Genomic DNA, 12,620 nt, shown 5'->3' on the forward strand with positions numbered 1-12,620 from the left:
TGCACATTTAGCATGAAACATGAAGAAAATCAGATAAAGCCAAATACAACAATATATCTAAGCTCGAATTCTGAACCCTGAACCAGAGATTCTGGGTTCGAGTCCCCAGCAGAGTCGCCAGAGCTGTCACACCTCCTTTTTCTTACCGCCCGCAGAAGAGGGTATAATAAAGGGAGTTATTTCCAACTTGAAGTGACAATCGGAACGGGATTTATTATTAAATTTTCAGAGTCGCCACTTAGGAAATTAATGGTGTCCCAAGTCACCGGTTAAATCCCGACCCGAGGAGATTATGACTCTGTTATCAGTCCGCGAACCAGAAATCCAGGTAAGGAATTCTGTTAACCCGGGAGAAGGTGTTAGGCATTCCCGAGTTCCGTGGTTCTAGCACGGTCGCTCAACTGTTGTATTTGATTTATCTGATTTCAAAACATGTTCTAATTTATGCTTTTATTAGTAAACCGCTTTTATTTTTATGTTTAATAAGAATTGCAACGTCGTAAAAATGCGTCTCGAACCACGTCGCACCAGTGCACCCGTGATTGTTAACACATTTCGACTTCGTTGAGATTTGGATTTGGGTCACATAAATGTGCACCCGTATTTAGGAGGGTAAATTTATTAAAATACGTGCCTAAAGCAACTACGCGTTTATTAACTGTGTGGGGAGCCATGAAATTTGCTAAATGGCACATCCCTAGGTCTAAATATTTTGATATAAGCAATTAATGAGGGCCCCGCAATTTGTGTGTTTATTTGGCGAGGCTCATCTCGTCTATTGTTCATTTTAAAGGGTAAATCTTAAGGTAATCTATGACTTTCTATATTTGATCGTCTTTAACTATTTGTTACTGGGCCTAATCGTACTTTATACTGTGTTGCAGCCTCTGGGCTCCAGGACGAGCCCAACAAAAGAAAAGGTTAAGACTATGTGCACCCCATAAACTGACCAAGCAGATCTAGGCCCAGGCCCAAACGTACACAAGCATCTAACCAAGCCTGGGCTGTTCATTGAGGCCCCGAGACTGATATCGAATCCAAACGGTTAAGCTAGGCCCAATTCCAATTCAGCTCCAATATGCAGTCTTATTGTTATGAACTAAGAATCGCAACAGTTCAGAAATTTATTCAAGTTGTCCTATTGATGTCAACCTAATAATGCCCAGTTTTAGATACAGAAATTGAACATTGGATGCGATCTATACTATATAGGATTAATCATTGGATGCAATCTTCCCAGCAATTAATTACATAATCAGAATCAAAGTCCATTGCACAATCCAGATGTACAATCCAGTTACACAGTCCAATTATACAGCCCAGGGTTTACATACATACAAATCGATTATGCTGTGCGATTAAATCTAACGCCTATATAACTACAATGCACCACAGCCAGGAAGCATTTTTCAGGCCCAAACAAATGAATATTTGTATTCCATTTCAAGCTAAGGTTATAGCAAGGCAGATTCAAATGTGTACCTGGTAATAAGAAAAGGAAAAGATCAACAACAGTGAAAGCTCTCAACAGCAGCCCAAGAATAAGTTAAAACCCAGTAACAGCTCAGTCAACACAGCAAGTTCACGAATAGGCTTGAAATTCCAGTAATGAAACAAAAAACACAGCAACAATTTCAAGCACCAATGCAATCCAAAACCAACTCGACTACTCAGACCCAGCAGGTTATTTTTGAAACCGGCAGATGAGATGCAACAACCCAGATTTTAGTTTGAAACTCAATGAGTCGACAGACCCCAAACCAGACTTGATTTGAGCCCTACTTCAAACCATTTCGACTCCAAATGAAGCAGCACAATTTCAAAAGATCAAAACCTCCAAGCTCAAGCAAAATTCCAATGGAACAGTAACCTAGCAATCCTTTTTTTGTTTTTGTTTTCTCTGATTTTTAGTAAGCTCTCTTTTCTCTCTTTAGGTCTCAAATTTTGGCTTCTCCCCTTCTAAGGCAAGAAAGAGTGCCTTTATAGGCAAGCTAATAGGGCAACCTTTCAGATTTTAATTTACCCCTTAGGTCCCTGATTTTATGACTTTTCTTCTTATTTTCTGACTTGTGTCACAAGTAACTACCTTAAGTTTATTAGAAACTACACTATAGCCCATCCTAGAAGGTTCTATGCCCATTACAATCCCTATTCTATCCTTACCCCCCTTCAAAAATTACCAAATCTGATGAAAGTACCCTTTTCCCATGCCTAAAGTACCCTTTGAACCTCCTAAAATTACTGAGCTAAACCAGACCATCCTAAACTAAAAACCTTACAATTCTAAACACTGACTTAAGGCATTACTAATGACAACTGACTAAACGGGATTAGCTGACCAGATTAACTCAAACAAGAACAAAATTACAACCAACAAATCCTAACAAAATTGATCAAGATGACTAATGAATCATAAACTAAGCACTTAACAGGGCAGATTCAGAACGAAAAGAAATTAAAACTAAAACCTAAAGTTTAACTGAACAAGATTAAATTGAACCAACCAAATTAAACTAAATCTAAACAAGAACAAGATGAAAATATACACATAGTCAAAGACAGGATCAACTTACTGATCATTTGACTGACTATGGGACGAACTCCGACTGGCCATTTGTTGTTTGAATCCACCGGGATTCTTGACACGTAACATCCCTAATCGTGTGTTTTCAAAAGAACACACATGATTAGGGAAATTACGGTCTAAAATCCCCAAGATTTTCTGAGCTAGGGTTCTGCCGGAATTGAGATTTAAAATCTGTAATGTTCCGGGCCAATTCGAAGGTTTCTAGGTGTGGCTTAATGACGAGGGATGGATGAGGGACATATGGTACGAATTTAGGCCAGTTTGGGTGAGTTAGGGTTTTCACCGGATTTGTGATCTGAAATTTGAGAGGCTGGGTTGGGATTTGAGGGATGGGATTTGGGGATTTGGGAAGAGGAGGGGACGGGGATTCAATGGTGTAGCTTTAGGTCCGTTTGGCATAACCGGGGACTTGGCCAGAAAATTTTGTCGGGATATTCGACGAGCTCCGGCGAGATTCGAGGGAAACTAAGGGCAGGGATGGAAAGAGGGGAGCAAGGAAGACCGATGGTGTAATTTTGGAGGTCATCGGAGTATCGCCGCCGGCGGCGACGATTTCCGGCCGGCGGCGGACGGCGGAGGGACGGTGGGGCTAGGGCGGAGGAGGGTGGTAGTAACGCCGGCGTTACTGGGGAGGTACGAGGAAGATGAAAGAATGTTTTTAGGTTTTGGGTTAATTTCGGACAGTTTTATGGGATTTGAGACTTAGTTCTCATCCGTTGGATCTTGAAGGATCAACGGATGAGATTCACCTGGGCAGAACGGTGTCGTTTTGAATGGGGTTGCTGGACCGGGTTACAGGGGACGGGTATGGACCGGCCTGGATTGGGGATTTCATTTGGGCTGACTGATTTTGGCCCAAATCTGGTCTCCAATTAAGGCCATTTTTTAATTTTTCTTTTTCCCCTTTTTTTTGTATTTTTGTATTTATTTATTTTTTCTGATTTTATAAAATGCTAAAACAAAGCAAAGACCTAATTACACTATTTAACTCCTAAAATTATTTATAATTCTATTTAAAGACAAATGCAATAATTAGCAATGCAAAGAACTATTTTCTTGCAATTTTCTTTACATTTTATTCTAAAACTAATTAACACTAAAATTGTGAAATTAAATCCCTAAATGCCAATGCATATTTTTGGTAATTTTCATACGGATTAAAAATGTCACAAATAAAAANTGGGATTCGAAAGAGGATAATGGCATATTCGTGACGAGGACATCAAGGCGGTATAGGGATGTGAATCTGGGAGCCATCGGAGAAAGTGACAGTTTCTCCGGCGGCGGCGTTGGTGGCGTTACAAGGGTGAGTACGAGGAAGAAGCAGATGTCTCTAGGGTTAGGATTATTTTCAGACCATTTTAACTAATAATGAGATGGCACCAGGGCCGTTAGATTAAAGGGGATGAAGGGCCAGGATTGATCAACGCCAAAACGGCATCGTTTCGGGGAGTCGTTGAACCGGACTGGGTCAGGGAAATGGGTTGGGCTGGGTCCGTTTGATGTTTATTTGGGCTGAGGTTTGGTTAAATTGAAATGAGCCCAATTTTGGTCTCTTATTAAGACCACCCTTTTGTAATTTTTTTCCTTTTTTCCTTTATCTATTTTTTGTATATATTTTTTTGTATTTATTTATTTTTCTGATTTTATAAAATGCTAAAACAAAGTGAACACCTAATTACACTATTTAACTCCTAAAATTACTTGTAACTCTATTTAAAAACAAATGCAATAATTAGTAATGCAATAAACTATTTTCTTGCAATTTTCTTTATATTTTATTCTAAAACTAATTAATACTAAAATTGTAAAATTAAATCCCTAAATGCCAATGCATATTTTTTGGTATTTTCATATGGATTAAAATGCACAAATAAAAATACAACAATTACCAAAGAATGCCACAAAATTCACAAAAATTTATAAAATACTAGAAAAATTGTTTTGTTTGAAATTTTGGGAATTATTCATATATAGGGCAAAAATCACGTGCTCACACCTATTAAGGCTCGCGTCTTTAAATGATCTTTGCTAGATGTCACTCTTTTATTGATCCGCGTGTCTTGACATGTCAGCACTTAATTAATTCCCAATGTTAACTCGATTTTCCCCAATACATATATATTTGTCTTCATTAATTTTCTAACTTAATTAGTAAAATCATATGCTGTTCAATTATGTTTAACATAGGGATAAATTACAGATTAATAATTACTACTCCATCTTATATTACTTAGGTTTAATTTTTGAGAAATTTTCATAAAGCACTATCTTTTAGTGGTAATTAGCTATCTATAGATACCATTTGCTATATTACGGATTGTAAATACGTTTTCTGTTGTTATGAGATGTATTAGATGTATTTAAGCTACTGTATTCATGAATACAGTAGCAAAAATAGGCGTGAATCAGGGAAGTCCAACTAATCAGTTGTTGTATTCGAGTGTATTCGACTGTATTCATGGCGTGAAACATGGGATTACAACTGGACAGATTATTGTATTCGACTGTATTCAGCGTGAAACAGGGGATTACACTGTTTTTAAACGGAAAGTAAATCAATTAACATAATAGACTCCTAATATAACTCAACAAACTCAATTATAACACACAAAATTTGTATTTCCAATTATAAAAAAGATTCTCAACCGAAAAATACCCCAAAAATATAGCAATCTTCATAGAAATTATATAATACATCTGAATACATAAATTATATTAATTAAAAAAATATATGAATACATTCATGGCATATAGAGAGACAGTGAATACAATGAAAATACATAGAATACAACGGGATACATTGAAATACAATGGAAAAAAAGACAGTGAATAGAATGAAATACATGGAATACAGCGAGATACATTGAATTACAATGAAAAAAAGACAATGAATACAATAAAATACATGAAAATACAGCGTGATACGTTGAAAATACATTGAAATATATTAACAGAAAATTAAGTTGCTCAGCCCCAAACTCCGTCGTCTTTGTTCAAGAACAAACCCTAATTTCCGGCGAATCCACCGTCGAGCAAAAACCCTGAATCTCACTGTTCCCACGCATCCTGTACAATAGCCGAGCAAAAATCATGGCAAGACAGTAATGACTTCTGGTGGCAGAATAGGGACTCTGTTAAAACTTGAATCTTGTATTGAAGATGACGGAAATTGAGAAAGGTTCGTGGGTTTGCTGTGTTGTGCACGCCGATCGGAGGCTTCATCTCCTTTGGATTCAATTTCGGTTGCAGAAATTACTAACACTGCTTTTGAACCGTCGTCTATGATGGTCAAGTGCGACCCACGTCATGGGAAGTAGATGGCCTGTTGTTTGATGTACAGAGGTGATGTTGTGCCTAAGGATGTGAATGATGTTGTTGCCATAATCAAGACAAAGAGAAAGTCAGAGAAGTCTTCGTGGTATACCAGGCAAAATCACCGTTTGTGACTAATGGTAGGTGATGTGGGTGAGAGAAATTTTGAGATTGCGCATCGTGTTTTCAGGGAACAGGGAAAGAGAATGGCATGTATCAAAGTAGAGAGAGAAAGAAAATAGCGTAAGTGAATAGCGTATTTAGTGGCTTAGGGGTAGGAGGTAACCAAAATTAGATATTTTGCTATAAACATTAAAAGGTATCTATAGAATATAATTTTTTTAAATGGTATTTATTTAAAATAAATAAGGTGTTAAGCTTTGCTATAGGAGGTAAAAATTCCTTAATTTTTTAACGGAAAAGCTCCAAATATGCCCCTGTAGTATACGAAATTGAGCATGTTTACCCTTCGTTAATACTTTAGCACATATATGCCCTTACCGTCACATAGTTGGTCCATATATGCCCTTATACTACACGAAATTGAGCACATTTGCTCTTTGTTAATACTTTAGTCTATATATGCCCTTGATGTCAGATAATTGGTCCATATATGCCCTTTTTCGAAACAGAATCCACCCAAACTATTTAGCTCTTTCGTTAATTGTACTAAAGTGCATTACAAACACTATTTCCTTTTTATTAGTACTTTTTTTTCTTTACCTTTCTCTTTTCTCTTTTCTCGAAAAATGGCATATATGGACCAACTATATGACATCGAGGGCATATATAGGCTAAAGTCTTAACGAAGGGCAAATATTCTCAATTCGTATAGTATAAGGGCATATATGGACCAACTATATGACGGTAAGGGCATATATATGCTAAAGTATAAACGAATGACAAATGTACTAAATTTCATATAGTACAAGGACATATTTGGACCTTATCCCATTTTTTAATAGTTCACAACATCCACGGGTCTACGCTACTCGTACACCAGTTCAAAAATTATTTTGGAAAATGCATGTCCCAAGTCCCAACAGTGATTGAAATTGGCACCCCAGAAAATGACAAAACAAAAAAAGAAGCCCCCCTTCCCCCCCCCCCCCCCCCCCCCCCGCCGCGCGAAGAATAGCTGATTAGCATAATCATTGAATCGAATCAAATTCCCCAATTTCGCCAGAGTAGAATCAATGTCTTCACGCGATAGCAAGAAGCCCTCCAGGCAAACGTCGGGAAGCCGTGCCGGCGGCATTCGTACACTTTCCGATCTGAATCGTCCTTCTGGTCGCGATGATTCTGATAGCGATTCCGATGGCCCCCAAGAATACTACACCGGTGGTGAAAAAAGGCATCAATTCCTCAAACCCTAGTTTCCGTTATAATTATTTTTCCTTCCTTAATTGATCAATCAGTTATGAATTTTACACTTTTATTGCCATTGTCGGACTACTATTTGTAACTTTCACGAGTCTTAATCCAAATTCTGTTTGTTTACTTTTCAATAACTTGTGTTGAGTTGAACATTATTGTTACATGTTTGCAAGTATAATTAGGAATGATGTGTTAGAGTTTGCTCAAAGTGATAGAGTATATTTTATGTGAATTGAATTTTTGCTATGTTAGACTCAGCAAAAAGCATTTTCTTTTACCTTTTTTTGGTGCACTTTGCAAATTTGTTTTTGTTAGCAGGTACTATAGGGAGAAAATGTTTGATTTTTAGTTGTAGGTAGCACTGACTGTTTTGTGCTAGTGCTAAGCTGGTGGGCTTGTGGTCCATTGTTGTCTTATATTTTGAGAATGATTTTCTTGATCATGTGTTTATAGAGAACAGAGTGTTCCCTAGGAAGTACGGTGGTGGAAGTGGGGTAGGTTATGGTTGTAGGGAGGGGGGAGAATCTTCGGGTTAAAATGGAGCAGATTGGATAGTGATGATTTATATGGCCAACCTCAACTAGCTTGAGATTTAGGTGTTTTTGTAGTGGCTAAAAGGTATTTTTATTGTTTGGAATGAGAAGAAATGATTGTGACAAAAGGGGTTGTGGGATGAAGGCGATAAGTTGATGCTGAGTGCAGTGGGCTTGGGGTTTATGTTAAGACCTGCAATCGTATATTGCTAATACTCTGATTCTAGGAATCACAAGGTTTTTTCTCTATAGCCTTTTTTATTCTTACCTTCCTTGGTGCTCCTTTCGTTTTCTGTTTTTTCTTCTTTTTCGGCCATTCGAGCTATAATTTTTATATCAATCTTGTAACTCGATGAGGTCAGACTACAAACTTATTTCAACTTGTTATTTACATATATCTTCAATCTTTTCCTTATTTTTAGGTTGTGTATATGACAAGTATATAATTTGGACATCCTATGCAGTGTCTTGTAGAGCGAGAAGTGGGAAAAAGCGAGGAGGCCTCGCTTCACCGAAGCGAGAAGCGAAGCGCGCGCTTTTTACATGTGAAGCGCAATTTAACCATAAATAAATAAAAATTAAATAGGCATAGATAAATGACCAAGAACTCAGTAAAAACAACATATTAAGCAAATGTTTCAATTCTTAAATCAAGAAGTAAATAATAGATTCTAAAAAGATACATTGCATTTTTGTGCTACTGCCAATTGCGACTCCATACGCCCAAGCTGGATCTTTTTTTTGGCTTGATGCCAGAATAATAAGATTGATTTACTACAATCAACAACCAAAAAAAAAATGCAGAACTGTTAAAAAATGGCATAACAGTGAACAGAGAAAACAGAGCACATAGTGAACAGTAGAAAATAGAAAAAAAGGAGAAGAGAAAACAGGGCAGAACAAGAACAGAGAAATAAGAACTGAAAAAATAGAAAGAAGAAGAAAAAGAGAAGAAGAGAAACTCACCTGAAGAGCAGAAGTCAAAGGCAGTCGTCGCTTGCAGCAGAGAAGCAGATGTTTTGAAGAAGTGTGCGTAACAACTGATGTTTGGAAGAAGCAATTTTTTTTAAAAAAAATCCTAGTCAACCGCTGGAATCGCTTAAGCGAGCTTTTGTCGCTTTTTTCATCGCCTCGCTTCTCACTTTTTAAGGTGAAGCGTGCGCTTATTTACCTGTGTCGCGCTTTAGGGCAGAAAAGCGTAGCCCCCTCGCCTCGCTTCTGCGCTTTAAGCGAGAAGCGTGCGCTTTTAATAACACTATTCCCATGAGCAGTCTTTTTTTTCTTTTTTTCTTTTTTGGAGAAGTCTATAAGCAAGTTTTTTCTTTTTTTCTCATCTCAAAAAATGCATGTCAATTTGTTTGTTATTATACCTATATTTTTTGGCTGTATCTTGATTTCTACTATTCAGCTTGAATGTTATTCTTATCTCGATCTAAGGTAGCTTTTGAGCACGTCATATGTGTTCTTGCTAAATGTGTCGCAACTCGTGATTCTAACAACTAAGTAATGTTTGTTTGTCCCTTGTATCCATGAAGCATCTTCTGTCTTTTTTGCTATTTTGTGCACATTGAAGATTTGATATATAAAACTGTGAAGGGAAGATAGAGAGGCCAGCATGTTTCTGATGCATAACTGTATCCCTGATTCTAGCTATGATTATGCTTGTAGTGGAATGCTTGTTCAAGATCCTTCAAAGCATAATGATGTGGACTCCATCTTTGACCGAGCTAGGCAAGTGGGTGCCACGCAAGGTCCTCTGGAAAATGTCGTCCCTAGTTCAAGCTCAACAAGCTTTACTGGAACTGGGAGAACACTTGCAGGGGAGACAGTTCCAACATCAGCTCCTCAACCGCCTGAGTCCGTTGTACACAATATTATCTTCTGGAGAAATGGTTTCACTGTAAATGATGGCCCTTTGAGAAGGCTGGATGATCCTGAAAATGCATCTTTTCTTGAGGTAACTGTAGTGAGAACTAAAATAAAAATTCATGAAAAGGAACAAACATCGTGGGTCGCACGATCCTATTAGATAGTGAGTAGTCAGCGTGTATTTCAGCTTTACAAATTCTCATGCTGCTAATATTAGTTGTCCTTTCTTATCATACAATTTCTACCCTTCTATTATCAGGAGAGTAGGGGCATGACATCTGCAGATGGCTTTTGTTAAACTCCCCATTTGGGGTAAATGCCCGGAGTTAGCCATAGCTAGATTTTCCTTTAAGACCATGCTCTTAAGCTCGCATTTCATATTGTTCATCTGTTTCATATGCAAATTAGCCACTTCGTTTTTTCTGAATATTTTGCACAGTGTTTTTTATGCTAAAATGTTTTCAGTTTTGGATAATTTTGGGTTCTTAATGTACTGGTGCTTCATTTGCAGAGTATCACAAAGTCTGAATGTCCAAGAGAGTTGGCTCCTGCAGATACTAGGTCCCAGGTGCACTGCAACCTCATAAGGAGGGACGAGAACTGTCCTGTGAGTATTGCATGTTCAGTCCACCGTTTTTCTCGTTTTTATCTCCTCTGACACACCGAATATGGAAAAGGGGATATAAAAAGGAAGAGGAACAAGCTAAGTAACTCATATCATTGGCCATAGTACGTTAGGTTTTTAGTGGATGTGTACTCTATTGTATGTGATAGGAAAAAAACATGACAACTAATCTATTTGGAGAGTCTTTATTTCTCCCCCTTACCCTAGATACCCGTGAGATTTCGTCCTTTTTGAGCAGCAGGCGTCTAAAACGGCAAAATCCCTTCTCTGATATTGACCGCAAAAGAATTTTTTTTAAAAAAAGTCAATAAACGTGTCATTCAACAGTTGACACAAACCTTAACCATGATTTCTTTTCCGGCGCACTTGCAGGAACCAGAGAAACGCCAAGTACCATTTCAGGGAGTGGGAAGAACACTTGGAAGCAGCTCACTTCCAGCAACCTCCGAGCCATCTGCTTCGGTTCCCATAAGCACTGCCTCGGCACCTACAAGCGTTCTGGACGATTCATTGCCGTCAACCTCGCTTCAAATTAGATTAGCTGATGGAACCCGCATGGTTACACACTTCAATTTCCAGCAGACTGTTGGTGATATCCGTGCCTTCGTTGATGCTTCAAGGCCAAGTGACACCAGGTCCTATCAACTGCAAACGGTTGGATTTCCTCCTAGAATCCTCAGTGACCCAACACAAACAATTGAGCAAGCAGGACTGGCGAATTCAGTGGTTATACAAAAATTTTGATGAGCTGCAAAATCATTTTCTTTTTATTTCTTAATTCCGTACTGCTGGCAGGACATATGTTATACGTTTACGGCTGGATATTATTTTTGATCTTTGTGAATCTAATGTTCATCTGAATGAAGATAGCAGTGGTTTTTTGTTTAGAATGTGTGTGCATTCTTTAATGGGATGTTGTACCTTCTCGGTCTACTACTCTGTCATATGGTATTTTGTTCATCTCGTGTAAGAACAATTGTGGTGTGGAAAGTAAGTATAATGGTTTTTATACGATTGGAGCATTTAAGAAGAATTCCCAGTATATGGTTTATGTTGACTTGATGCGTGGTTGGAAATTGACACGCTGTGTGTAGGCTTCATGAGATCTTAAGATGAATTTTGTGGTTTGCTAAATGCATTGGTTAACTGTTGTATTTGGTATGAAAGTTGAACTGAATGAAAAATTTTACACGAGAGCAGCAAAAATTTCAATGATGCAGACAAGATCATAGAAGCCATTGAAATTTCTTAAACTTTAGTTTAAGCATTTGATTATAATTTATGTCTTGTATTTTTTGAATTTCTTAGAATTTTGTCGTACAATTGTGTGTATTTCATCAATTTCATAATTTTATCTGCATTTTGTTTTATATCTATTTAATAAATTGCGAAATTTGGGAGGTGTCGTACCTCAAAGCTAACACTGGCGTCCCTTTGTTCAAGGCCGGCTCTACAGTTATACATAGTAAGGCTTGTGCCATAGGTCCCCAAATTAGGGGGGGTGGGGTGGGTGCATTTTTTAAAATAATAGGTTTATAGATATTTAAAAAAATATTTAGTACTTTTAATACAAAAGTATAGTTTTTAATATAAATATTAATATAAACTCTTTAGATATATAAATAAAGTAATGAATTACTTAAAATGGGTAGATGAAAAGTTTTTCCAACATTTGAATTTTGTACTTTTACTCCTTCATTAGATAAAGTGTCAAAATTTTACTCTCCCTTCGTAATTTGTTCAAACCAATTTTTTTTTCCCCAATCTCTTCATAGAAACCCCTACATATTTTCTTTCTTTCTCTTTAATATTCTTATTCACCTTCTTTCTCCAAGATTTCATTACTCACCTTCTTTCTCCAAGATTTGATTAGTTCAAGTGTTCAACAATACTTTTAAGCTTCCAATAGTTCTATACTTCTATTGCTCTATAAAATCTTATCTAAGATCAACAATATCTCAAAAAAGATTAAATGAGTTAGTTATATTATCAATTGAAAAGAAATTATTAGAGAAAATCGATTATAAAAAAATAATTATTAACAACTCTGTATCNTTAATATACAATTCTTCAACATATGGCTACAAAGCCGTTCATATTATGTCAAATCGAAGTCAAACCAGGTGGACGCTAAAGTCAACACTATATTGACACTACAGATCAACGGCGGAACACTCCTAGCATAAATTCAAAAATAAAAAAGTAAAATGATTAACAAAAAACGAAACTAATCTCTGATTTTTTTTTAAAAAAGGGATTCGAGCCGTCAATGAACTAATTAGTCTGTACTTCAACATGACAAAAAAAAACGAAT

At 37.1% G+C, this 12,620-nt stretch overlaps 1 protein-coding gene across 1 annotated transcript; it reads left to right on the plus strand.

Annotated features, from left to right (window-relative positions):
* On the plus strand, positions 7,041-11,339 carry LOC109205960 (plant UBX domain-containing protein 4-like). Its single transcript, XM_019368727.1, has 4 exons — positions 7,041-7,256; positions 9,481-9,769; positions 10,193-10,288; positions 10,679-11,339. Exons 1-4 carry the CDS (start codon positions 7,099-7,101, stop codon positions 11,048-11,050), a joined length of 915 nt encoding a protein of 304 aa, XP_019224272.1. The 5' UTR covers positions 7,041-7,098; the 3' UTR covers positions 11,051-11,339.

This window comes from Nicotiana attenuata, chromosome 2 (assembly GCF_001879085.1).
Source record: "Nicotiana attenuata strain UT chromosome 2, NIATTr2, whole genome shotgun sequence".
Classification (NCBI taxonomy): Eukaryota; Viridiplantae; Streptophyta; class Magnoliopsida; order Solanales; family Solanaceae; genus Nicotiana; species Nicotiana attenuata.

What these genes read in the sequence shown, in the direction of transcription:
- LOC109205960 (XM_019368727.1), top strand. Translation starts at nt 7,099, where the DNA reads ATGTCTTCACGCGATAGCAAGAAGCCCTCCAGGCAAACGTCGGGAAGC. An exon ending in AAAATGCATCTTTTCTTGAG is followed by an intron (nt 9,770 to 10,192) that starts GTAACTGTAGTG and finishes CTTCATTTGCAG; the next exon opens with AGTATCACAAAGTCTGAATG. An exon ending in GGAGGGACGAGAACTGTCCT is followed by an intron (nt 10,289 to 10,678) that starts GTGAGTATTGCA and finishes GCGCACTTGCAG; the next exon opens with GAACCAGAGAAACGCCAAGT.